This window comes from Anopheles merus, chromosome 2R (assembly GCF_017562075.2).
Source record: "Anopheles merus strain MAF chromosome 2R, AmerM5.1, whole genome shotgun sequence".
Taxonomy (NCBI): Eukaryota; Metazoa; Arthropoda; class Insecta; order Diptera; family Culicidae; genus Anopheles; species Anopheles merus.
In genome coordinates this window covers 41,377,821-41,403,641 of record NC_054082.1, presented here as the reverse complement: position 1 = coordinate 41,403,641, position 25,821 = coordinate 41,377,821, and the positions used below count along the sequence as shown (strand labels likewise).

Sequence of the window (25,821 nt, the reverse complement as noted above, 5' to 3'; positions counted from 1 at the left end):
CACACACACACACACCCATATGGCGGGAGGGGGTGGGTTTGGATTGGTAATTTAATCTGGGAATATTTTACGATGGCAGAGCAAAGTGCTACCCTGCGTCGGCAATCGAACCACACACCGTTTGCCAACCATTGCGAAGACAAACGCTAGTGCAAAGTGCCAATCCGGGATGGCTCCAGAGGGTTTCTGATGTGCGGGTGCAGACCACCAATCGGTACGAGATCCGGTGTAAGGTTTCGTTCGCCGCTTGCAGCGAAGAGGATGTCGTGTTAGTCTGTCACACACTGGAGCACTGTGCCCGTATTGAACCATACTTCAGCCGCTCAAACGCACATTCCTGAATCTCTTCCATTGATGCCATCGAACAGAAACGCACTGAAATGGGTGGAGTATAGGGTAGAACACAGGGAGAAAGGCATCGTGAGTTGTGTTGATACCAGTTGCCACACTTTCGTAGTTTGGCCGTTGGTTTTAGCATTATGGTTTTGTGCACTGCGTTTGCTTTTCGCTTCACAAGACATGACTGTGACAGTGTGGCCTGTTATCAGAGGTTTCACGGTTCAACAACAACTGGCGAAGATCGTTGTGCGCGACCACCGGGATACGGGGTGTGTTGTGATGTACAGTGGAAGCAAGACATAGCACATGGTCCGGCAAGGGTGGCTCGTGATTGTTCCCATTTTTTTTTATTTTGGCAAGCAAGATGAACCCGCTGACCGACATCTGAGCGCTCGATGAACCATGGTTTTGAGTGAATTATCAGCGAAAGTGTGAAAAAACAATAATGATTTCATGCTCCATAAGATAGATGGGCCAATTAACTGGAGCAAGGAAGGGACCGTTCTCTGTCAAGGGATGATTATGGTGTGGAGACGTTTTGATTTTAAGACCTTTTGCTTTATTTGTTAAATTCTACAGTGATGAGGTTTAATTTTGACCATAAAATTGTGATTTAAAAGAAATTCTATTCAATAATGAATCATAATGCTGGGTGTGAGTTGCGGGACTGTTCGATAGAAGCGCCGTTGCGCAAAAGGATTCCGGTCGCTGAGATTTCTGATTTGATATCTTGATTTATTTTTTCCAGTACTTAGTTCAACATTGCACCCAAATAAAACTGCTGCAAGGCAAATATTTGTACAGTAACAGTATGTACTTACTTACTTACTTATCCGGCACTACAACCGCTTTGCGGTCTTGGCCTGCCTCAGGAGTGTCCGAAACCGCTCACGGTCTCGCGCCTTCGTCTGCCAGTCCGTTATCCCGGCCTTAATGGCGGACGCCTCCACGCCATCTTGCCACCTCAATTTGGGCCTACCACGCCTCCTCTGTCCTTGTGGACGGCCTAAAAAGACTTTACGGGCTGGGTCGTCCGTTTCCATGCGTATAACATGGCCAGCCCACCGGAGCCTGGCGAGCTTTATACGCTGTACGACAGTGAGGTCGCCGTACATCTCGTATAGCTCGTCATTATAGCGGCTCCTCCATTGTCCTTCCACACATACGGGGCCAAGTATCCTTCTGAGCATCTTCCTCTCGAACGCGGCTAAGAGGGTTTCGTCAGATTTGGACAGTGTCCATGTCTCAGAGGCGTATGTGAGTACTGGTACTATATAGGTACTATATAGTCCCAGCTTCGTCCGTCGCGACAGGTTCTTTGAGGTAAACTGCTTTTTCAGGCTGTAGAATGACCGGTTGGCAGCCAGCATCCTTGCGCGCAACTCAGCTTCCATGCTGTTGTCGTTGCTGACCTTTGACCCAAGATAGGTGAATTGTGGGACGACTTCAAAAGTGCGTTCACCTATCTGTACGTCACACCTACGTAGATTCGGATTATTTATTGGTAGGTCCGCTGATGTTGCCACCATCAGTTTGGTCTTTGCCTCGTTTATCTGCAATCCGAGGCTCTCTGCCGCCTGCTCAATCCCTTGGTAGGCTTCTGCTACATAGGAGAGCCGCAGACCAATGATGTCTATATCATCAGCGTATGCCAGGATCTGGGTTGACTTATAGAAGATGGTTCCCGTAGTCTCCACCCTCGAGTCGCGGATGGCCCTCTCTAGCGCCAAGTTGAATAGGAGACAGGCAAGCCCGTCCCCCTGGCGCAGACCTTTGGTGGTAGCAAAAGGTCCTGAGAGTTTTCCATCCACCCTCACCTGGCATGTGACGTTGGTCATAGTCATTCTAACTAGCCTTATCAGTTTGGCCGGGATTCCAAATGAGCTCATAGCGTCGTACAGTTTTACCCTGGCTATGCTATCGTATGCGGCTTTGAAGTCTATGAAGAGATGGTATGTGTCGTTTTTGTATTCAGCCATCTTCTCCAAGATCTGCCGCATGGTGAAGATCTGATCAGTGGTTGATTTTCCGTTTCGGAATCCTCTTTGATAGTTTCCTACTATCTCTTCGACGTGCGGGACAAGGCGATCCTGAAGGATCAGGGAGAATATTTTATAGGCGGTATTCAACACCGTAATACCCCTGTAGTTGTTGCAGTCCAACCTGTCTCCCTTCTTGTATACGGGGTAGATGATGCCGAGATTCCAATCACAAGGCATCGATTCGCTATCCCACACCTCAGTAACAATTTGATGAATCTCGTTTTCTAGTCGTGCACCTCCATTCTTGACCAGTTCAGCTGCAATTCCGTCGGTTCCGGGTGCCTTGTTATTTTTCAGCCGACGGATAGCCTTTCGTGTTTCTTCTATGCTAGGTGGCAGTAGCATGACACTATCTGCTAGTGGCGCTTCTAGCTGTTCGTTTAACTGGTCGTTGAGTAATTCATCAAAGTACTGAGCCCACCGCGAGAGGACCTCTGGCTGGTTACTAACCAGATCTCCATCCTTGTTGCGACAGCAGGTTACCTTAGGTACCACGTTGTTTCGGTGACCTGCTATCGCTTGGTAAAACTTTCGTGTCGGTCCGTACGCCTCTCTGGTTTGCTCGAGTTCCCGCATGTTTTGCTCTTCCAAAGCATGCTTCTTAGAGCGGTGAACTCGTTTCTCTTCGCGTCTGAGCCGTGAATATTCCTCTGCGCATGCCCGCGTTCTATGCCGTTGCTGCATTGCTCGGTATGCAGTATTCTTACGTTCGGTCACTTGTCTGCATTCATCGTCGAACCAGCCAGATTTGGTGTTGCCACGACGTGGTGGGAGTATATTTCTTGCACAGTTTATTATTTTTGTTTTTAGAGCGTTCCACCTCTCGCTCGTAGTTTCATATCTGTTTTCTGGTAGTAGAGACTCGTCTAAAGCGGCTTTGAATTCCTGTTGGACAGTAATGTCCCTTAGAGAGTCCGTGTTGAGCCGAGGCTGCGTGTTTTCTCCGCCCCCATTGGTGCGGGGGCGGGCGATTCTACAACGTATCACTAAGCCAACCAAGTAGTGATCGGAATCGATATTGGCTCCTCGATAAGTTCTGACGTTTAACAGGCTCGACTGTCGTCGGCGGCTTATTAACACGTGGTCGATCTGGTTGAAGGATTCGCCATCCGGGTGCGCCCACGTCATTTTGTGGATGTCCCTCCGCGCAAATTTGGTACTTCCTACAACCAGATTGTTCGCTGCGGCGAACTGGACCAATCTACTACCATTATCGTTACTGTGCTCATGCAGACTGTGACAGCCAGTGTATTGGCGGTACATTGGCTCCCTACCGACTTTTGCGTTGAAGTCCCCCAGGATGATTTTGAGGTCATGCCTGGGGCACGCATCTATAGTTCTAGCGAGGCGGCCGTAAAAAAGGTCCTTCTCCTCTTCCTCTTTATCTTCGGTAGGGGCGTGAACGTTTATGAGGCTTATATTAAAAAATTTGCCTCGCATGCGCAGGGTGCATAGCCTATCGTTTATAGCCTTGAAATCTATGATTACGGATTTCAGCCGGGGACCTACGGCGAAACCCGTTCCGAGCACGTGGTGGCGGTCGTGGCAGCTGTAGTAAATATCGTAGCATTGCTTACCACGCCTGTTGTGCACACCGTTCCCTAGCCACCGAATCTCTTGTAGAGCTACGAGGTCCATGCTCAATGTGGCTAGGGCGTCATCAAGTTGTTTCAAGGCTCCGGCTTTGCTAAGAGTGCGTACGTTCCATGAGCCCATTTTAATCGTTGTCCGGGGGCATTGCGTTGGGTCGGTATCGTTAAGTCCGTTTCGTATCCTTCTGATGCTTTCTGTAGTCAGTTGTTCCATGGGACTGGGTGACTGGCCCTGCGCCCACGTGGCCGTTTTATTTAGCGTCGGGTTGCCCCCCCGACGTTCAGGCACCCAGTTTCCCGGGATACCCACCCCCCTCCTGGTTCGCCATATGCCACCATCCGCCCAAGGGGTTGGATCTAGCCCGTGTACCCAAGCTAGGATATATGAAGGCACATGTTACCACTCTGCACGACGAGGACGTGTCGGAATAGGAGTTGGATGGGAGAGCCTATGTTATCCCTCGGAGGGCTTCGGATCCCATCCCATTACAGAGCAAAACAGTATGTAACGATCTGAAATCTTGATAAATTGTTTGTAAATATCCCAATCTGGGACTTTTCTAGATACATACGTTAAAAACCCGAAATGCATATAAGATTAAATGTGATTGTATTTTCAATAGGATTCTTAGTTCTTAACGTATACTTACTTACCTATTTTATTATTCCATTTCTTTATTCTGGATGGCCTTAAATTATTTAAGCCATACTAAACACTAATTATAAGCGAATAAATAATATATGAACCAGCTAAAATATGTAATCATTTACATTCAAAAAAATTGATAATGATATCAAACACATGGTTTTGCAGTAAAATTCAAACTAGCTAGACTGAGTGCAAAATCCAAATTATGACCCGTTAGTCTACTGGACTAACGAGCGACGAAATATAGTAAAAGACCTTATCAATTTTCAATCATATGACTACCATATGGCCATCAAGTGTTGATTTTTGGCGTGCATTCCGTGCGAACCTACAAGATCGTTGAAGTCAACAGGACATGGTTTCTGTTGCGGCCTCAGATTGTGACATAAAACGTAATTAAACCACACAGAATAAAAAAAAACAGAACGATCGCTTCTACCACATGCTTGTTGAAACCCTTTGGTAAAATGGTGTTTGTGAGGGGCAACGATAAAAATACCAAGAGCAAAAAAAAAAAACGAACCGTTTGACACAAAGAACGCTTCAGCAACGGCAACGATCTGATCGGATTATGTACGTGATTCATTACCGAGCCGGATGCTCGGGGTGTCACTGGATATGCGGTCATATTGCGATAAAATGCTTTTGTGCAAGGGACAAGGATGAAATAAAAAGTAAAGACAAGCGTTAAGGAAAGAAGGAAAGATGCAGGGAAGAAGAAAGGACAAGCGTTAGGGAAAGGGTGCGAACGCATTGTTTCCTTTGGACTTTTTTTCTGATCAGGCTTTAAAGAATTGGTGAAAAGGAAGGTTTGAAAACTGTTTGGTGGTTTCTCGTACCTATTCTCTCTCTACACATCTCCACATTTCTATTTGCTAGACAATTTCTTCGCAAAGGTGGCCTTTAAGGAAGATAAATGACAGGCGCTAGAGCAAAGTATTTAACCATTTAATTGATTATAGGTGGAAAAATACAATGACAGACATCGAACATATCAATTCTGTCCTGTGAGTAAGAGTTAATCTACCCATTGCCAGTTGTTAAAATAGACCAATGTTCAGACCGATATCATATAAAACATGCTTTTTTGCGTATAAAAATGGCAGGAAAGTGTAAGATCTATCTTCATAATCCGCATTCACTGGTGGGCACATTGAGTCGAAAATATCTCTCCATGGCGCTAAACATAAGCTGCCCAAAATGATACAACCCTTCGCTGAGCACAGCGAAACAGCTCTACATTTCCGCTGTTAATTTTAATCGATTCAAATTGATACAATCCAGATTAATAAAGACCATCTCTTCTCTTTTTCCCCGCTCCCTGCCTCTCCTCCATCTTCGCAGATAATGGGCAGAAGACTGTGAGAGTCTCAACGCAGCCGGTTAAACAAACGATCCGATTTCTAACCAATCCACGGCCGGCCGCGTAAAGTGACTGGAGTTAAGTTTCATCAACCGAACGACCGACCGACCGACTGAACGAACGTCCGTACGAGCGCCACATCAACAGGAGCCGCATACCGGGACGCGACTCCACCATGAACAACAATAGCAACAAAATGCAAATTCGAGAGTCGCTAGCAATGGACGTGGACGGTACGACGGTGGAGAGTAGCCGGGGCTACCTAATTACCCGCATGACCCTGCTGGCGACGGTGGCCATCTTCGGCTGCCTGCTGCTCGGCTCCGGTCTGCTTATCTATCACTTTGCGTCGTGCGATGAGCATCATGCTTCCACCCTGCACCATACGACGCTGTGCGAGCATCAACATTCAACATCGCACCATCACCAGCAGCACGCACCGGCACCGAGTTCGGATGGCAGTGCGTCCTCGACTACGCAAAAAACACTTATCGAGGCGTCGACGAGCCGAGAGAATCCGGGAGAAACCATACCCGCCGGTGACAATGTACCCGGTGACACTGGTGCAACAGGTGCCGATGGGATGGACCAGGGCGGACAGCGGGCGGAGGATGGTACGGTTGCATCATCGGTCCGGGAGGACTTACGGCTCCCCCGATCGATCGAACCTGTTGCTTATGACATTCGGCTGATACCGTGGCTGGTGGAGGATAATTTCACCTTCCTCGGTACGGTGGAGGTTCTCGTCAACGTGCTGGAAGATTGTAGCAACGTGACGCTTCATGTGGCTGCACTAAACATTCACAGTGCCAGTGTAGAACGCTCTACTGGGAGGGGAGAGAAGCAGCACAGTGAAGAAGCGACTGCAGATGAAAGCAGCGAAGGAGCGCCGTTGGTGAGGGAAATGGTGGAAATCGATCATAACCTTACGGTTGCTAGCAAGCAGTTCTACGTGCTTATGCTGAAGACGCCATTGCGGCGGGGCGAACAGTACGTCGTGCGGTTACGGTACGATGGTGTCCTGAACGATTATCTGCAAGGTTTCTATCGCAGCTCGTATACAGCTAACAATGAAACTAGGTAAATAGTTGTTTCGCATTGTCCATTTAGACACACAGTGGTTAGTGTGGCAAGTATTTAAAGCGATTATAATTTTGTAGATGGATTGCCACGACACAGTTCCAGCCAACGGATGCACGCCGTGCGTTTCCATGTTTTGACGAGCCGGCTTTAAAGGCACGGTTCAACATCAGTATCGCACGCACCCGGGACATGATTTCGCTCTCCAACATGCCCCGGTTACGTTCGTACGAGGCCAGGTAAGGCAGAAAGTCCTATATCCTTTACCAATGACACTGCCTAATGCAGAACGATCGACACTTTCAGTGAGCCCGAACTGCAGGGATACGTGTGGGATGTGTACCAGCAGTCCGTACCGATGTCAACCTATCTGGTGGCGTTCGTGGTGTGTGACTATCTCAACCTGACGTCCGGCAACTTCGCCGTCTGGGCACGGGCGGACGCTATCGGATCGGCACGCTACGCACTGAGCGTCGGTCCGAAGTTGCTCAAGTTCCTGGAGGACTTCTTTCACATCAAGTACCCGCTGCCGAAGGTGGATATGATCGCACTGCCCGACTTTAGTGCCGGTGCTATGGAAAACTGGGGATTGATTACGTATCGCGAGACGGCAATGCTGTACGAGGAGAACGTATCGGCGATAAGCAATAAGCAGCATGTCATTACGGTCGTTGCACACGAGCTGGGTACGATCGGATAGTGTGTGGAAGGGGACTTTGTTGCGAGAACTGATTTGACATCCCTTTTTTCAGCCCATCAGTGGTTTGGCAATTTGGTTACACCATCCTGGTGGACGGACCTGTGGCTAAACGAGGGCTTTGCCAGCTACATGGAGTACCTTGGGGTGGACGCCGTAGAGCCGGCCTGGAAGTCGATGGAGCAGTTCGTGGTGAACGAGCTACACAACGTGTTTTCGCTCGATGCGCTCTCGTCCTCGCATCAGATCTCGGTGGAGGTGCACAACCCGGAAGAGATACACGAGATATTCGACAAAATATCGTACGGCAAAGGTGCGACCATTATCCGGATGATGGACCATTTCCTTACGACGGAGGTATTCAAACGGGGCCTGACCAACTATCTCAACGACAAGCAAGTATCGGGAGGTTCGCTATGTATGGCTTGCAGCATGCTGAATGTGTGGCTCACTTTGCAGGAAGTATCAAAGCGCTAGCCAGGACGATCTGTGGGATTATCTTACGAACGAGGCACGGCGTGGTGGCATATTCGACGAGCACACGTCAGTGAAGGAGATCATGGACACTTGGACACTGCAGACCGGATTCCCGGTGGTGTTTGTACAGCGCGACTACGAGTCCGATAGTATAGAGTTTCGCCAGGAGCGGTTCTCGTTTGCGAACGCACTGAACGGTACGGATGCTGCTGCCCGGCAGAGCGAACGGTTTCTTTGGTGGATTCCGATCACCTATACCACGCTGGGTGACAGTAACTTTCAGCAGACGAAACCATCGATCTGGATGAAGGCGGAGGAGGCGCTAGTGATCAATAATCATGACATACCGAGTCACGACTGGATGATCGTGAATGTGCAACAAACGGGTAGATACAGATGGTGGAAGGATGTTGAGAAGTAGTCCTTAATGCATTCTTAATTCACGCTGCAGGTTACTACCGGGTGAACTACGACGAACGTAACTGGCAGATGATCGTGAGGCATCTGCAGGATCGGAACAAGTACAAAACGATCGCAGCCTCGAACCGTGCACAGTTGATAGACGATGCGCTGAATTTGGCGCGCGCAGGCTATCTGGATTATGGCGTTGCGCTGAACGTTACGAGGTATCTGGTGCATGAGACGGATTACGTGCCATGGAAGGCGGCTATTGCTGCACTGAACTATATTGACTCGATGTTCATACGCACCCGCAATTATGGGTTGTTCAAGGTGTGGTTTGCGAGACATGCCAGTGATTGTTGTCTGCTTTCATCGATTAATTTGATACTTTCCCACCACTTTTTGCTTAGAAATATTCTATGGATCTGCTGGAAAACATCTACCGCGAGGTTGGTTTTGAAGATCATCGCGATAGCCCGCTGCTGACGGTGTACAAGCGAATCAGTGTGCTGAAGGCGGTATGTCATCTCGGAAACAAGGATTGCGTGAATCACTGCCTGCGCAAGTACTACGAATGGATGCATCAGCCCAATCCCGATATAAACAATCCGTGTGTATTAAAGATTGCATGTGTTTTGTTCTTCCCATTTCCTAACCGGCAAACATATGCTACTATTTACCAAACTCATTCATCAGCATTTCGCCCAACCTGAAGAGCACCGTGTACTGTACCGCCATCAAGTATGGAGACGAAACGGAGTGGGACTTTGCGTGGGAACGATTCCAGAAGGCAACGGTCGCCAGCGAGAAGGAAATTCTGCTCTCCGCGATGGGTTGCTCCCGGGTGCCTTGGATTTTGGCCCGCTACCTTGAGAATGCTATGTCGGATGAGTACGGTATCCGCAAGCAGGACGCGTTTAGGGTGTTTATATCTGTGGCAGATAACGTTATTGGGCAACCCATTGCGTTCGATTACATGCGCAATAATTGGGCGAAAATGAAGAGCTAGTAAGTAGTTGGACGAGGAGCGTATTATTGCTGGCAATAACCATCATTTTTCATTACAGCTTCGGTGCTTCGATGTCGAACTTGAACATTATTCTTAAATACTGCACCAAGCGGTTTAACACCGAGTCGGAGCTGTTGGAAGTATGCACGCAGCGCGATACACTTGGTTCACTTAATTAATGACTTTTCTCGTTCTACCGTCCCGTTTCTTTCTTCCGTTTATTTTTCGTAGCTTAAGGAATTTGCTGAAATCCATTTGAAAGATAGCGGCCGCACGATACAGCAGGCGATTGAGTGGACAGAGTCAAACATCGCATGGCTAAACCGCAACGCACAGCCGATTGTTAATTGGTTGAATGAAGTCTAAATTACCATCACATATTAGACACCCCAACCCCACCCCTTTTTATGGATCCATCGTCTACCGCTCCGCAGGCGGTGAAAAGAAAAAGAGAAAGAGAGAGAGAGAGAGATAGAGAGAGAGAGAGAGAGAGAGAGAGAGAGAGAGAGAGAGAGAGTGAGAGTGATGGTTTAAAGTTAGTAACGCAATTAGTGGCAAGCAGTTTTAATAAGCGTACTTAAGATAAAATAAAATGAACCGATAACGTCTAATCTATCTTTGTACGATCGAAATGATTATGAACTTGGTAAGATATTGGTTGAAGTTTTTTTTTGCTAGACTGTATTCATCAATCGTGCTTGAACAAAGAGAAAACAGGAAAATCTCTTTTTTCGAGAGACCATCTTAAAAAGCTGACCTTGAGTTACTATCGAGCTAGTATCAACATCAACAGTCCAACGATCATCGATACGTTGGCCAATATGGTAGCTGCTCCACCGTTGATCTTATTATCCAAGAAATCATGGATCTCGTCACGATTTCGCAGAGTAAATTGCTTGTTAGTTTCATAGTCCTCCAGTCCGGTCTTAATCGAATCGTATGCAGCCTGTCCAAGGATGTTCTTGTTGCTTTCGATGAAAGCACTGATTGCATCCCGCTCGCTGTCGCTCTTCAAACGGGCCAGAACATTGTTGAAAGCCGATGCCACATTCGTGTAACTACCGTGCCTGTAAAAAACAGTCAGACATGTAAGACATATGCACAAACACAAAAATAAAATTGGGACTGAGATACTTACGATGCAGCCCAGTTAGCATGATTTTGCTGCAGGTATCGCGAAACATGTGGCAAGGTGTATGGGTTGTTAATCACGTATGTGAAAGCATTATTTTTATCTTGCGAACGTACGTGAGGAGAAGCAATGCCATTCAGCATATCCTGCATTAACACGGTAGTTGAATATTTGAAGCAATCCCATTATAGAAACAATAGCACTTACCGTAATCAGCTCACTTGATGAGACACAACCCAATCCCTGAAGGATAAGGATCTGCTCAGTCGCCACGTTCGTTGTCAGATATTGATTCCACAAGAACTCGAACTCCTCCGTAGAGCCTTTGCGAATGCCCTCACAGTACACTACTTGACGCAAATCAGGATGGACTCTAATGGAGAAAGGAAAATATAATTTCAGTCTCGTTGAGAATAGCATACAAACAGTAATATACGTACTTGACTGAAGGATTCTGGTGGTATCGGTGGAACTCGGCTACTGCTGCCTTGCTGCACTCTTCATGACCATAGTTGCAAGCCCATTGGAGTACGTTTTGGCGCATGTATGTGAAAATGCGTCGTTCGGTTGCGGTCGGCGCTTGGAATTTCACGATATCGTATGCCTTGGAGAAGATATCCAGGATGTGGGCCTTAAGAAAAGAGAAACATGTGCAATGAACAAGCAATTTCTAGAGACTAGTTATAGATCGTTGCAATTGAGAGCAATCTTACCGCGAACAGCTTCTCATCATCAGCATGAATTCTGCGAGACAGAGTGGTGAGTCCATTGACTGCGGCCAACCAGGGTGCATACTCAGTTTCCTCCTTAAGGTATTCTAGAATCTCCAGCGCCGTTCCGTATGGTACCACATCGCCGCGAGCCAAGTTGAACAGATCGTCCACGATCTGCGCTCGGTTTAGGACGTGAATGCCACCGAAGCCCTCGCTATGGAGCGCCTTGCTGATCTTTCCCCACAGGATGGCATCGTAGTTCACGCGATAGTAGCCCACCTGCTGGTTGTTCAGAATGAAGTATTCGACATCCGAGGCTCCCGGCATGGGAATGTCGAACGTCATTCCGGTGTAGAAAGCGGGTCGAGTAATCGAGAACTCGCTAGCCTTGGTAGCGAAGGTAATCGGCAATGGCCATGCGGTTTGTTCGTTGTGATCAGGTTCATTGACGAGGAAGCGTTTCTGGGTGACGGTGAATCCAGTGTCGTGGCTGGTAACAGTGACCAGAGGATAGCCAGGCTGAACCGTCCACGGTTCCATGTAGGATCTGGCATTGGGATCATAGCGATTAAGGGCACTGAAAAGATCTTCTGGTCGGGTGGTCTTGAAGGCGCGATCCTTGATGTACGCTCTGAGTGCAGTCTTGAACGTTTCAGTTGTGAGATAGTGCTCCATCATGCGAAGCATCACTGCTCCCTTATTATAGGAAATGCTGTCGAATATACCACTGGCCTGAGCTTGCGTGTAGACGGGATGAGTCATAGGGTGGGTAGATCTCAAGCTATCCATCTGCATCACTGATTGCAGTTGCTCTACTACAAATTGATGATCAAGATCCCATTCTGTTTCAACAAGTGCTGTACCATAATACTGATAATAGCGGGCAAATCCTTCATTTAGCCAAGTCACGTCCCACCACTCACATGTGACAAGATCTCCAAACCATTGATGAGCGATCTCGTGGGAAATCACAGCTGCAATGCGGTGTTGTTGCATACTGGTGGAATCATCGGACCGGTAGAGAATGTTCGTCTCGCGATACGTCAGCAAGCCCCAGTTTTCCATCGCACCGGCAGAGAAATCAGGTACCGCGGCCATGTACATGCGAGTCATTCCTGCCACACTAGCATAAGGATAATCAATCCATTCTTCCAATGCTTTCAGTAGCTTGATTCCAACGTCCAAGCTGTACTGCGTTTGGTTCTGGGCCTGAGGACGTGCAAGAATACCCATGCCATCGCGATCGTTTATCTGGTATGGCGCCACGATGAACGCAATCAGGTAGGAAGACATGGATGGAGTAACGCCGAACGTTGTTAAACTGCGGCCAACTCTATGGAGTAGAAAATCGATATAATCTTTGAGATGCAATCTTACAAATCATCGACAAAGCCATTTACTACAGAGACTTACTCTGCGACAGCAGTTCCCACGATCGCCGTGTTGGAGTACACATTGTACTGAGTCTTGTGGTTGATCTTCAGCTGGAAGGTGGCCTTGAACCTGGGCTCATCAAAGCACGGAAAAGCTCGGCGAGCGTGTGTCTGCTGGAACTGTGTCGATCCCATCCACACCTTCACACCGTCTTCCCAGTAGTAGCTTCGGTAGAATCCGTGCATATCGTCATCCATGTTACCGACGTAGGTGAACGAGAGCACATACTCCACGTTGGCCTGCAGAGCGGAGCTGAGCGGAAGGGTCAAAATTTGCGTTTCCTGATCGTAGGTTTGTGGAAGAGTAGGTATGATCGTATTATCCGACTTGCGGGTCACGCTCCACGCACTGATATCCATCCTTGCCATGTGCAGCTTGATCTGCATCACATTTTGTTTCTGGGTCGCGACAGTGATCTTTGCACTGCCATCAAACGTGAACTGAGCCTTGTTACCTTCCTGCTCCAGGTAAGGCTTGATCTCGATATCGTAGTGCGTAGGCCATACGTCATCGTTGAGTCGGTAATCTTCTAGCTGGGCACGTGGCTCGGCCTCAACCAGAAAGTAGCGGTCCGGATCTAGTGGACTGGCCGTTGATACTACAGCGCAGGCACAGGTGACCAGCACCACCAGCGCTAGCTTTTCTGCCAATGTCATTCTGTAACGATACATCATACAGATAAGAGACGGGAGGAAAGATGCTTTACAAGCTACGATGATACATTAATCTCTATGAATGGGCCATAAAGACTGTCCATTGATAACTTCTAGCTGAGATGTTTCCGTCCCAGAAAGTGCAGGTAATCGTGGGAAAATTAGAAAAATAATTGAATTATTTCTCTTGTGGTGTAAGAATTTTTCACTGTTTTTCGTTATGATATTTGAATTCCTGTCAAGGTGAATCCAGCTTATTTATGGTTGCAAATTTTATATGTTTTTGAAAGTAAACAACAGAATAACCGCAACCGAACTGTTATTGTTACTGTTTTCTAGTACGCTAGTAATCAAATGTAACTTAACATTATTGCAGCTTGGTTTTCCATACGATGCGTAGTTTAAAATTAAACTTATATAAGATTCATGTACTCCTTGTCCATTACTCTATTAAACTCTCATAGCAGCATAACGTGTTTTATCCATCTAACTCGTCCAACATTTTTTATTCATACGTGGAAATTGTCTAATTGTAGTGAATTTCACATTTTGTCGACGAAAATGACAACACTAGTTCATTTATCTTTTTTACCAGCCACGTGATCATTGAAGTCAGATGATACAAGTAACACGCTTTGGAACAAAGGAAAATTCGCATAAACTGTTAAATTAACTGTGGGTTTTGGGACTTTGTTCTGCTAATCACCAATATTAAGAAAACCCGATCGATTTTCATCTTCTTAAACTTATGTTAACGTTGCACATCAAAGCTCGACACATATGACTCTACACCGTCACTATGTAACACTGCCCGTATCACTAACTACACACGAACATCTGCTTGTATTGTCATATGCTATTACCTGATATGGTTGCTTAAATTGCTCTGCAGCAACTGGTCAGACTGTTGTACTCTCACAGTTTATATAGAGTATAGGTTTTGAGCACACGTAGATAATAAAAAAAAACAAGTAACAAACCAATAGAATCATAAAAGATATCTAATCGATTCAAGATGACAGGCTTTATCTGCAGTATAAGATAATGTGACAATGATAAGTCCACGGGAAACGGAGAAGCAAGTCTTTATTACACCAAGTAAGCTTCCTCAACCCAGTGCTTAAGCACCATCCGAACTTCGAAGAAGACATTCTGATGTAGTTAAAAGATGGGTGTAGCCACCATAAATCTGAATCATGAGTTGTTCGTTAAATAGAAAACTTAGCAATGATTATTTTAAAAATATTAAATTAGAAGAAATAAGACAGTAAAAACATCTAGTTTCTAGATGGCATTTCATAACTTTCATGTTCAGAATACGTTTAATTTTTTTTCCGAAAAAAACGTTTTGTTTAGTATATTAAAGATAAAAAATTTGCTAAACTGTACAACAGATTTAACAAAATATTTGAAGTTATTATGTACACGCCCCGTGAGTAATAAAATTTAATCGAATTTGCGAAAATAGATCAGTTTATACTTAAAAAAAAAACAATTCATTTATAGCTTCACATTAGTTACAGCAATTCTATCAGTCTTCCGAATCACACAATACTCAGCGCTGAAGCAAAGGCCATGCTTCTTGATTTAAGATTATTTAAACGGGCGAATAAAACAAATCGGCGATTAACGGGATGCATTTTCCTTTAAGTTTTCATTGTTGTTTTAAGAATAGAGATACTCTATTAGTTTTAAGCTTTGAATTTGTTATAGTTCTATAGCTTTATTTATTTTTACCAATTATCTACAAGTAAAGAACAACTCTTTTTCATACAAGTATCGGTGGTGAGGAATCACAAAACAGCACGTGAAATAAAAACGAACACCATCGATTTATCAGCGGGCTAGTACCAACATCAACAGTCCAACGATCATCGATACGTTGGCCAATATGGTAGCTGCTCCACCGTTGATCTTATTATCCAAGAAATCATGGATCTCGTCACGATTTCGCAGAGTAAATTGCTTGTTGGTTTCATAGTCCTCCAGTCCGGTCTTAATCGAATCGTATGCAGCCTGACCAAGGATGTTCTTGTTGCTTTCGATGAAAGCACTGATCACATCCCGCTCGCTGTCGCTCTTCAAACGGGCCAGAACATTGTTGAAAGCCGATGCCACATTCGCGTAGCTACCGTGACTGTTTGTAAGAGACAATATGGTATGTAAGAAACATGTGCAAACGTAAGATACGTCTAAAATACTTACGATGCAGCCCAAATGGCGTGATTTTGCTGCAGGTATCGCGAAACATGTGGTAAGGTGTATAGATTGTTGATAACATATGTGAAAGCGTTACTCTTATCTTGCGAACGTACGTGAGGAGAAGTGATGGCATTAAGCATAATCTGTAACAACATGGAAGTTTAATGATTAAAGTAATCTTATTAAAGAAATAATAATACTTACCGTAATCAGTTCACTCGATGAGGCGCAACCCAAGCCCTGTAGGATGAGAAGCTGTTCCGTTGCCATGTTTGTAGTCAGATATTGGTTCCACAAGAACTCGAACTCCTCCATGGAGCCTTTACGAATGCCCTCACAGTACACTACTTGACGCAAATCAGGATGGACTCTATTGAAGCAAGGGAAATGTAATTTCAGTCTCGTTGAGAATAGCATACAAACAGTAATATACGTACTTGACTGAAGGATTCTGGTGGTATCGGTGGAACTCGGCTACTGCTGCCTTGCTGCACTCTTCATGACCATAGTTGCAAGCCCATTGGAGTACGTTTTGGCGCATGTATGTGAAAATGCGTCGTTCGGTTGCGGTCGGCGCTTGGAATTTCACGATATCGTATGCCTTGGAGAAGATATCCAGGATGTGGGCCTTAAGAAAAGAGAAACATGTGCAATGAACAAGCAATTTCTAGAGACTAGTTATAGATCGTTGCAATTGAGAGCAATCTTACCGCGAACAGCTTCTCATCATCAGCATGAATTCTGCGAGACAGAGTGGTGAGTCCATTGACTGCGGCCAACCAGGGTGCATACTCAGTTTCCTCCTTAAGGTATTCTAGAATCTCCAGCGCCGTTCCGTATGGTACCACATCGCCGCGAGCCAAGTTGAACAGATCGTCCACGATCTGCGCTCGGTTTAGGACGTGAATGCCACCGAAGCCCTCGCTATGGAGCGCCTTGCTGATCTTTCCCCACAGGATGGCATCGTAGTTCACGCGATAGTAGCCCACCTGCTGGTTGTTCAGAATGAAGTATTCGACATCCGAGGCTCCCGGCATGGGAATGTCGAACGTCATTCCGGTGTAGAAAGCGGGTCGAGTAATCGAGAACTCGCTAGCCTTGGTAGCGAAGGTAATCGGCAATGGCCATGCGGTTTGTTCGTTGTGATCAGGTTCATTGACGAGGAAGCGTTTCTGGGTGACGGTGAATCCAGTGTCGTGGCTGGTAACAGTGACCAGAGGATAGCCAGGCTGAACCGTCCACGGTTCCATGTAGGATCTGGCATTGGGATCATAGCGATTAAGGGCACTGAAAAGATCTTCCGGTCGGGTGGTCTTGAAGGCGCGATCCTTGATGTACGCTCTGAGTGCAGTCTTGAACGTTTCAGTTGTGAGATAGTGCTCCATCATGCGAAGTACCACTGCTCCTTTATTGTATGTAATGCTGTCGAATATTGCGCTGGACTCAGCTTGCGTGTAGACGGGATGAGTCATAGGGTGGGTAGATCTCAAGCTATCCATCTGCATCACTGATTGCAGTTGGGCTACTACGAATTGATCTTCAAAGTCCCAATTCGTCTCAACGAGGGCGGTTGCGTAGTATTCATAGTAGCGAGCGAATCCTTCGTTGAGCCAGGCAACATCCCACCACTCACATGTGACAAGATCTCCAAACCATTGATGAGCGATCTCATGTGAGATGACAGTTGCAATACGTTGCTGTTGCATACTGGTGGAATCATCGGACCGGTAGAGAATATTTGCCTCGCGGTATGTCAACAAGCCCCAGTTTTCCATCGCACCGGCAGAGAAATCAGGTACCGCGGCCATGTACATGCGGGTCATCGCCGGCATACTGGCATATGGATAGTCAAGCCATTCGTCCAATGCTTTCAGTAGCTTGATTCCAACGTCCAAGCTGTACTGCGTTTGGTTCTGGGCCTGAGGACGTGCAAGAATACCCATGCCATCGCGATCGTTTATCTGGTATGGCGCCACGATGAACGCAATCAGGTAGGAAGACATGGATGGAGTAACGCCGAACGTTGTTAAACTGCGGCCAACTCTATGGAGTAGAAAATCGATATAATCTTTGAGATGCAATCTTACAAATCATCGACAAAGCCATTTACTACAGAGACTTACTCTGCGACAGCAGTTCCCACGATCGCCGTGTTGGAGTACACATTGTACTGAGTCTTGTGGTTGATCTTCAGCTGGAAGGTGGCCTTGAACCTGGGCTCATCAAAGCACGGAAAAGCTCGGCGAGCGTGTGTCTGCTGGAACTGTGTCGATCCCATCCACACCTTCACACCGTCTTCCCAGTAGTAGCTTCGGTAGAATCCGTGCATATCGTCATCCATGTTACCGACGTAGGTGAACGAGAGCACATACTCCACGTTGGCCTGCAGAGCGGAGCTGAGCGGAAGGGTCAAAATTTGCGTTTCCTGATCGTAGGTTTGTGGAAGAGTAGGTATGATCGTATTATCCGACTTGCGGGTCACGCTCCACGCACTGATATCCATCCTTGCCATGTGCAGCTTGATCTGCATCACATTTTGTTTCTGGGTCGCGACAGTGATCTTTGCACTGCCATCAAACGTGAACTGAGCCTTGTTACCTTCCTGCTCCAGGTAAGGCTTGATCTCGATATCGTAGTGCGTAGGCCATACGTCATCGTTGAGTCGGTAATCTTCTAGCTGGGCACGTGGCTCGGCCTCAACCAGAAAGTAGCGGTCCGGATCTAGTGGACTGGCCGTTGATACTACAGCGCAGGCACAGGTGACCAGCACCACCAGCGCTAGCTTTTCTGCCAATGTCATTCTGTAACGATACATCATACAGATAAGAGACGGGAGGAAAGATGCTTTACAAGCTACGATGATACATTAATCTCTATGAATGGGCCATAAAGACTGTCGATTGATAACTACGTGTAAAGATGTTCCCAAGGTTTGTACGCACGATAACAAATCATTTTCTTAAATGAATTATCTTATCTATCGATTTGTAGAATGGGGATTTCCCTTCCAGTTTTCATCATGAGTAAATCGTGTCCGGTTTGCTTAAAATTGAATTTTACCAAAGTGGGTGATTCATATTTTTGTCCAACTCAATTACAACGTTTATGATGTGTCATTTCTCTGAAAAGCCATCATCAAACTCTTAGTTTACATCATGATCAAAGTGGAAAAAATCCTCTTCATTATAGTTTTATACACATCTGAAGGTGCAAAAAATACTCACTAGAAGTGTTCCAGCCAAAGATCGAAAAAAAGATCTTCTCGAAAATTATTCGAGCCTATGATCATTTATTGAGCCTTTAAAGTTAATAGTAGGTAAACTGCCAACGGTGTTTGATATATTCATCACGATGTAATAACTTCCTTTTTTTGCATGTGTCATAGAGAAATTGTGATAAATTTAAAACATCTCATAATGGCTATTGGTGTAGCAGTTTTATGTTGAAATATAATAAGTTTGAAGTGTCCCAAACGATGACTCAACTGAGTCAAGTCTCCTCATAAATGAAACAGTACCTTTTTGATAGGTAAAGTTTATCACGTCAAAGTGACAAAGACACGATGTTAAACGCCATACGAAAAGAAAATCTTTACTGTTTCTTGGTTAGAATTTTTGAAATAAATTTAAGTATTCACTTAAAAGGTGTGTTAATTAGTATATATTCAAAGCAATATACTCTTACACAATCACGCAAATGCAAGTGTTTATGACAGCAAGAAAAGTATCCAATTTCTAGATAGAAGTATGAGTACACTTATTCACATAGCACAAAACCAATATGCACCGTATTTAATTTTTTGTTTCACTATTTTATATCTTTGCAACGGCACGTCAGCCGATTGTCAAATGTCTCTTTTAACAAACTGTCACGCGATCGATAGTCGCTAATCACATTTACTGTTATTGTAGTAACAATCAGTCTACACCAGTAAACAGTTCACAGTGCAAAAAGCACCGAAATACAACTTTCACACTGTCTTTTGGACAAATTACCTGATATGGTTGCTTCAAATGCACGGCAGCCACTGACCACGAATTGCAGATCGGTGGCTATTTATATAGAAGAAAGAACATTCCAAAATGTGAACATGTGCGGATCCTAAACAAGTAAAAAAAAGAAAACAAATAAAAAAGCCAGCAAATCGAATCAAGATGACAGGCTTTATCAGCATTATACGATAGTGTGCCATCGATAGGCCTTGTCTTTGTGGGCAGGCGAGCACATGGCGCACAGTTAAGCTGCCTGCAAAACCCTAGCACTGTGGTAGAGAGTTGTACTTGATGTAAAGGTGTGGGATACCGTGCAACAAATTAGTGCGAAACGTGAGGTCTTGTGGTGTTGTGTGGGCCAAAAAGTGCTACAGATTTGATGGTTGTAGTGGTGTGCTTTACACAAGTCATAGAACACTTTGAGCGTTCAGTTTGATTGATTTGTTACATCGTACTTACAACTTTACTGATTAAACTCAATAAGACAGTTAGTAAGTGGAAACGGGTGTATGACAATCAAAGGCGTTTCATTCGGAAAGGTACTACAGCAATTTAAAATATACTTTCAGATGTGTATATATGTGTTAGAAATTAGAGAGTATACTATTGGAAATAGTTTTTTTTGTGATCAATCGATCTTGTAGTTTATTTTCTATCCATAAGAAATTGGAACCACCGTACAATGTCATAAAAGCATAGATAATGAAAACGAATGGTAACCCTTAACTGCTTATCACCATACTACTGGTACCGCTCACACTCTAAAAACAACCGCGAGTGTGACACACAGCGCCACAACGACGTTATAGATAACAGTTTCCGATGCTCCACTGCCCGCCTTTTGGCTTAGGAATCCGCGTATCTCCTCCCGATGATTCATTGTGAAATTTTGATTGTAGTCGAATTGCATCAACCCTGACACGATGAGCTCGTACGCCTCCTGACCTAGGACATCTTTACTAGCTTCGGCAAACTGTTCAATAGACGTCCTCACGCTCACATCATTCACCCGGCCAAGAATGCCTCCAAGTGCCATTGCAACGTGTCTGTATCCACCGTGCCTGTAAAAGTGAAAGTAGAAGGAGGTTAGATATGCGTTTAAGAGAAGATTCCAAACAAGCTGAACTACTTACGCTTCAGCCCAACGGGCACTGTTTTGTACGAGATATGATGCTGCCGGTTCCAGTGCATGCTGATTGTTAAGCAACATCGACAGGGCAGTCGCCTTGTCCTGACTGCGAACATCGGCGGAGCTTATGAGGTTCATGAATTTCTGTTCATGGAAATGTGATGTGATTAGTACAGGGGACGAAGTAAAGGCTGAAGAATGCGATATATCCTTACATTAACGGTTTCTTCTTTCGGTGCACAGCTCATGCCAAACAGCGTAAGCTGCTGCTCCGTAGCCACATTCGTCGTGAGAAAGATGTTCAGCAGAAAGTCAAACTGCTCGCTCGATCCCTTGCGTACACCTTCGCAATAAACCACCTGTCGAAGATCGGGATGTACTCTAGAAGAAGAGGGGAAAGAAAACAAAAGAGTAGCATGTTAGGAAATTGATATGTTTGCCAGACCCCACTCTATCTCCACTCACTTTACGCCTGGATAGGTGCGGAATCGTTCAAATTCCTTCACAGCACTCTTACTGCAATCATCGTGGCCGTACCGGCAGGTCCAGTCAAGTACGAGTCGCCGCAAGTACGTGTGCAATCGACGATCGTATTGAGTAGGTGCTTGGAATTTCACGTACTCATACACGTCGGTAAGAATGTCCATTAGGTATTGCTGCAAGTGCAAAAATACTCCAGTTAGAAAATGCCACCTCAATGCACTCCAACGAAATTTTCGGATCCACCACCTACCGTGAATAGCCTCTCATCGTCGGGATGAATTCTAGGTGCTAGTGAAGTGAATCCATTAAAAGCAGCCAACCATGGGGCGTATTCCATTTCCTGCTTGAGATAGCCCAGCAGATCCAACACTTTACCGTATCCCAACACTTCTGCCTTCGCTAGATTCAGCAAATCATCAACGATTTGAGCACGGTTTAGGACGTGTATACCTCCAAAAGCTCGACTGCGCAGAGCCGCACCAATCTTTTCCCACAATGCCTCATCGTAGTTGACGCGATAATATCCCACCTGCTGATTGTTCACGATGAAGTACGCCACGTCGGACACGTTCGCCAAAGTAATGTTGTGCGACTCGCTAGACACAATCGTCGGTGTCGTGCTTTCAAATTCACTCTCCTTTGTAGCGAAAGTTATTGGCAGCGGCCAGAGCAGCTTCTCTTCCGCATCCGTACCATTGGCGATGAAACGTTTCTGGGTGAGCGTTACACCGTTCCCGTGGCTAGTGACGGTTACGAGCGGGAAGCCTGGCTGTGTGGTCCAAGGTTTCATGAACGCACTGGCATTAGCGTTGCGTTTATCGAGCACTGTAAACAGTTGCTCCGGACGAGCCGTTGCAAACTGTCGATCCTTCACATACTCCCTGATGGCGGCCTGGAACGCATCGGATGATAGGTAGTGTTCCAGCATGCGCAATACCACTCCACCCTTGTTGTAGGATATCGCATCAAACATAGCGGCTGCCTGGGTCTGCGTGTACACCGTATGAGTCATTGGATGGGTGGCCAGTGAACCGTCCGTCTGCATGGCAGCTTGCAGCTTTTCTACCACAAACTGAACGTCCAGCTCCCAGAGCGGCTCGACCAGGGCCGTACCGAAGTACTCGAAGTACGTCGCAAAGCCCTCGTTAAGCCACGTCACGTCCCACCAGTCGCAGGTGACCAAGTTACCGAACCACTGGTGGGCCAGCTCGTGCGAGATGATGCTAGCGATACGCTGCTGCTGCATGCTGGTAGCGTCCTCCTCTACGTACAGGAGGCTCGACTCGCGGTATGTGATGAGGCCCCAGTTTTCCATCGCACCGGCCGCAAAGTCGGGTATGGCTGCCATGTACATGCGCGTAATTTCCGGCACACTGTTGAACGGGTAGTCGACCCAATTGCCTAGCGCTTTGATTAGCTTCAAGCCCTCCTGCACACTGTAGTCGGTCTGGTTGAGGGCTTCGGGGCGGGACAACACTCCCATGACATCGCTGCTCTTCAACTCGTACGGTGCTACGATGAAGGCAAGTAGGTAGGTGGACATTTTCGGCGTGATGCCAAATGTGGCCAATGTTCGGTTATATCTGAAAAGGATAAAAAACACAGTTATATGATGATCACATTACGATTCGATATGTTTCTTTCGTACTCTTTCTTACCGTGTAGGAATACTGTTGACAATGGGCGTATTGGCGTAAACGTTGTACTCATCAGGCTTATAATCCAATTTCAGCGTAAAAGTTGTCTTGTACCTAGGTTCATCGAAGCAGGGGAATGCTCGGCGGGCTTCAGTCTGCTCAAACTGTGTCGATCCCAGCCACACCTGCTTGCCGTTCACTTTGAAGTAGCTTCGGTAGAATCCACCCATATCTTCTTCCATTCGGCCGACATAGTTCACGACAATATTGTACTCCACGTTTTTCACTAATTCAGACGGCTTGAGGATAAGCGTCCAAATTTGTGTCTCTTCATTGTAAGTTTCATTTACTTTGCCGACCGGCATGCTGTTGCTTTTACGCATCACTCTCCAGTCTGTAACGTTCATATGGGCCTTGTGTAGTTTGATCTGTGTAACATTATCCTTCAGAACAGTGACGGCAATGGTAGTGGTGGCATCGAATGTAAACGCTTCCTTTTCCGGTTCGGGTTCGAAGTACGGTTTGATTTCGATATCGTAATGAGTGGGCCACACGTCATCGTTTAGTCGGTACTCCTCGAGCTGTGCGCGTGATTGGAGGTCAACCTCGTCAAAAAACTGGGAATGTAACGGTGTACACCAGACGGTAAATTGTTGCAGATTGGCAAGCCCTAGGGACACCAAAATGACGATCTGAACGATCGTACCCATTGCAAGATGATAAATCGTGAGGACCTAATGGGAAAAATAGCTGTTATTCTATGTGCTGGCTCTATGAGTCAAATGGCTATGATGAGCTTGTTCTAAGCTTTGTCCATCTTTTGTATCTTGGCTTTAAAACACTGACCCAGAAGTTTCACTATCACACTTTTAACACAAACAATTGTCGGTGGCGCAGCTTGCCCCCAATCCAATCAGTTTCACCGGTAACTGAACGAGCAGTAGCACAATCTGTCACATTTATAAGGGCTCTTTACAATGCGCGCTAATTCAGCGATCACAAGAATGTGAAGAACGGATCTTGAGCTCAGTCTATTCTTATCAGTACTATAAATGCATTAAAAGTACCTTTTGCACTCACTGTGAATCGTAAACTATCACTGGCAACAGTACGGGTGAATTGGAAGACGACTGCGTCTACGTAGATACATCCTATTCTTTTATCTATTTGCAAGTTTCATTTCATATCATATCGATACACTATCAGCATTTCACGGTACTCGAGTTTTTAATTTGTTATCAACCATAATGTTTTGGAGATATTTTTCGAAGTGTTGTGCCGAGACTTTTGGTATAGCTGTGATTCATCATGTCTGTTCACCACATTGACTCGCTCGATAAGAGTGACGGGACATTGCTTATTTTGTTGTTTAGAATACTAATTGAAGATTAAAGATGATATCACACATCTACCGTACAGAACAGCCGGTAATCTTTTTGTTGCATCAGCGATAACATTGATTGAGCAGGTCTATTATGGTGTGAAATAAGGATTAAATGATATTGACAAAATTCACTCCCGCGTGACACAGATACACGCACAGATGCAGTTGGTAGATGTATATCAAATCAATCAACTTATTGACGGACTGATTGATTCATTATGCATTTTACACACTTGAAAATCCCCTTGGGAAGTTTGGAAAGCCCGAAACTTGGTCCGGATCACTCGTGCAGTAATGGATATGGAAGAATTATTCAGCAAACGAAGTTTTTCAGCAAAATTGAAATGGTAATATTGAATTCGTGCGTTACAAAATAACTTTAACAATATAATAGAGCAATCGGTTAGAAAAAACTGTTACAATAGAACCAGGTGCACCTGGTGTGACTCACATCTCACATGATCGTTCGCGACTGGAGATGCTCCGACGCTAAGCTAACTTATTCATAGCTTGTCAAATGTCGCTGCAAATGGTGCTGCGCTTATCTTAGGCGGGACGATGTACGCTAAACCCATCTCCGGCAGGGGTAGATTTTGCCGCGGGTGTCACTATGGTTAAACACTAAATGGTAATTAGCAGCAGTAAATATCGTAACCGTCGGCGTTCGACAGTTCACTTTTATATGAGGACGGTTTAGAACCAGGCAAGGTGGATGCATACACTAATGTTACAGGAAGGCATCATTTACGCCGTAAGCGTTTGGCAGTATGATATTTAGCTGACTAGAATGAGGATACTTATGGTCGGTGGGGTTTACGAGTGACGAATTGTTTTCAGCCTCTGTATGTTAGAATAGGTTCGTTGTGAAGAGAGAGAGAGAGAGAGAGAGAGAGAGAGAGAGAGAGAAAGAGACATGATGATCATACTCTGGAATGGTATGAATTTTTAACGGGTTTTAAGGCGTTTTGGAAAGGAAAATACACTGTATCATCAGTACTTCTTAGGTAAGTTGGATTATTTGCAATGTACTGTAAATCCAAGCTTAATGATATGTGAACTTTAAATGGAAAAGAGGATTTATTTTGTATTTTGGATAATAACAGGGGCATTTTGAACAATACTTTTATCATACAATTGCCAAACTTATCTTTCATTAGCAGCTTTACTTAATACCCATAAAGCTTTGGGTATTGATTATTTACTTATTGTTATTATGTGGAATTCCTATATTTGCGTTGCACGCATAAAGCATTTATTTAGAAATGGGGCACTTTGCATTGCCTATATCTTTTATACCATTAATCCAATTGAAAAAAACTTTTTCAATTCAATCAATTTCAAACTATCTGATCTAAGGTGCAGTTCGTGCTCAACAGAAACCAACCAGATGTTTACTTCCTATGGCACCATAA

General features: G+C 45.4%; 4 protein-coding genes across 9 annotated transcripts in view; 1 reads left to right on the top strand and 3 right to left on the bottom strand.

The window, feature by feature from the left end:
• Positions 1 to 25,821, top strand: part of LOC121590789 — a 41,334-nt gene that overhangs the window by 6,817 nt on the left and 8,696 nt on the right. Inside the window, exons 2-13 of the mRNA XM_041910785.1 lie at positions 5,967 to 7,065; positions 7,146 to 7,304; positions 7,372 to 7,751; positions 7,818 to 8,157; positions 8,222 to 8,625; positions 8,691 to 8,971; positions 9,052 to 9,251; positions 9,338 to 9,649; positions 9,709 to 9,790; positions 9,882 to 10,010; positions 13,304 to 13,396; positions 18,303 to 18,395. Of these exons, the coding sequence (XP_041766719.1) occupies positions 6,161 to 7,065; positions 7,146 to 7,304; positions 7,372 to 7,751; positions 7,818 to 8,157; positions 8,222 to 8,625; positions 8,691 to 8,971; positions 9,052 to 9,251; positions 9,338 to 9,649; positions 9,709 to 9,790; positions 9,882 to 10,010; positions 13,304 to 13,396; positions 18,303 to 18,395 (3,378 nt within the window). The 5' untranslated portion in view covers positions 5,967 to 6,160. The remainder of the gene's footprint in view (positions 1 to 5,966; positions 7,066 to 7,145; positions 7,305 to 7,371; positions 7,752 to 7,817; positions 8,158 to 8,221; positions 8,626 to 8,690; positions 8,972 to 9,051; positions 9,252 to 9,337; positions 9,650 to 9,708; positions 9,791 to 9,881; positions 10,011 to 13,303; positions 13,397 to 18,302; positions 18,396 to 25,821) is intronic.
• LOC121589318 (membrane alanyl aminopeptidase-like) lies at positions 10,305 to 14,495 on the bottom strand. The gene is made up of 7 exons (XM_041908125.1): positions 14,446 to 14,495; positions 12,909 to 13,586; positions 11,496 to 12,828; positions 11,223 to 11,413; positions 10,990 to 11,155; positions 10,789 to 10,928; positions 10,305 to 10,717 (listed from the first exon to the last, which is right to left on the bottom strand). Exons 2-7 carry the CDS (start codon positions 13,583 to 13,585, stop codon positions 10,417 to 10,419), a joined length of 2,808 nt encoding a protein of 935 aa, XP_041764059.1. The 5' UTR covers position 13,586; positions 14,446 to 14,495; the 3' UTR covers positions 10,305 to 10,416.
• On the bottom strand, positions 15,286 to 19,871 carry LOC121589319 (membrane alanyl aminopeptidase-like). Of its 2 annotated transcripts, none has more exons than XM_041908126.1 (7): positions 19,780 to 19,871; positions 17,908 to 18,585; positions 16,495 to 17,827; positions 16,222 to 16,412; positions 15,989 to 16,154; positions 15,788 to 15,927; positions 15,286 to 15,719 (listed from the first exon to the last, which is right to left on the bottom strand). In XM_041908126.1, the coding sequence occupies exons 2-7, from the start codon at positions 18,582 to 18,584 to the stop codon at positions 15,419 to 15,421; spliced, it is 2,808 nt and encodes a 935-aa protein (XP_041764060.1). In that variant the 5' UTR covers position 18,585; positions 19,780 to 19,871; the 3' UTR covers positions 15,286 to 15,418. The 2 variants fall into 2 exon arrangements, with proteins under 2 accessions (XP_041764060.1, XP_041764061.1); XM_041908127.1 differs by lacking the exon at positions 19,780 to 19,871 and adding an exon at positions 19,009 to 19,109.
• LOC121589317 (membrane alanyl aminopeptidase-like) lies at positions 20,390 to 25,051 on the bottom strand. 5 transcript variants are annotated; one of them, XM_041908123.1, is made up of 7 exons: positions 24,861 to 25,051; positions 23,047 to 23,759; positions 21,639 to 22,971; positions 21,371 to 21,561; positions 21,121 to 21,286; positions 20,910 to 21,049; positions 20,390 to 20,837 (listed from the first exon to the last, which is right to left on the bottom strand). In XM_041908123.1, exons 2-7 carry the CDS (start codon positions 23,733 to 23,735, stop codon positions 20,531 to 20,533), a joined length of 2,826 nt encoding a protein of 941 aa, XP_041764057.1. In that variant the 5' UTR covers positions 23,736 to 23,759; positions 24,861 to 25,051; the 3' UTR covers positions 20,390 to 20,530. The 5 variants fall into 5 exon arrangements, with proteins under 5 accessions (XP_041764057.1, XP_041764058.1, XP_041764056.1 ...); XM_041908124.1 differs by lacking the exon at positions 24,861 to 25,051 and adding an exon at positions 24,830 to 24,850; XM_041908122.1 differs by lacking the exon at positions 24,861 to 25,051 and adding an exon at positions 24,643 to 24,820.

Coding starts and splice junctions, on each gene's coding strand:
- LOC121589319 (XM_041908126.1), bottom strand. CDS start 18,584: ATGACATTGGCAGAAAAGCTAGCGCTGGTGGTGCTGGTCACCTGTGCC. Junction 16,413..16,494: donor ATGATGAGAAGCTGTTCGCG/GTAAGATTGCTC, acceptor TCTTTTCTTAAG/GCCCACATCCTGGATATCTT. Junction 16,155..16,221: donor CACCAGAATCCTTCAGTCAA/GTACGTATATTA, acceptor TTGCTTCAATAG/AGTCCATCCTGATTTGCGTC.
- LOC121589317 (XM_041908123.1), bottom strand. CDS start 23,735: ATGGGTACGATCGTTCAGATCGTCATTTTGGTGTCCCTAGGGCTTGCC. Junction 22,972..23,046: donor GTCAACAGTATTCCTACACG/GTAAGAAAGAGT, acceptor TATCCTTTTCAG/ATATAACCGAACATTGGCCA. Junction 21,287..21,370: donor CGCACCTATCCAGGCGTAAA/GTGAGTGGAGAT, acceptor CTCTTCTTCTAG/AGTACATCCCGATCTTCGAC.
- LOC121589318 (XM_041908125.1), bottom strand. CDS start 13,585: ATGACATTGGCAGAAAAGCTAGCGCTGGTGGTGCTGGTCACCTGTGCC. Junction 11,414..11,495: donor ATGATGAGAAGCTGTTCGCG/GTAAGATTGCTC, acceptor TCTTTTCTTAAG/GCCCACATCCTGGATATCTT. Junction 10,929..10,989: donor CATCAAGTGAGCTGATTACG/GTAAGTGCTATT, acceptor GTGTTAATGCAG/GATATGCTGAATGGCATTGC.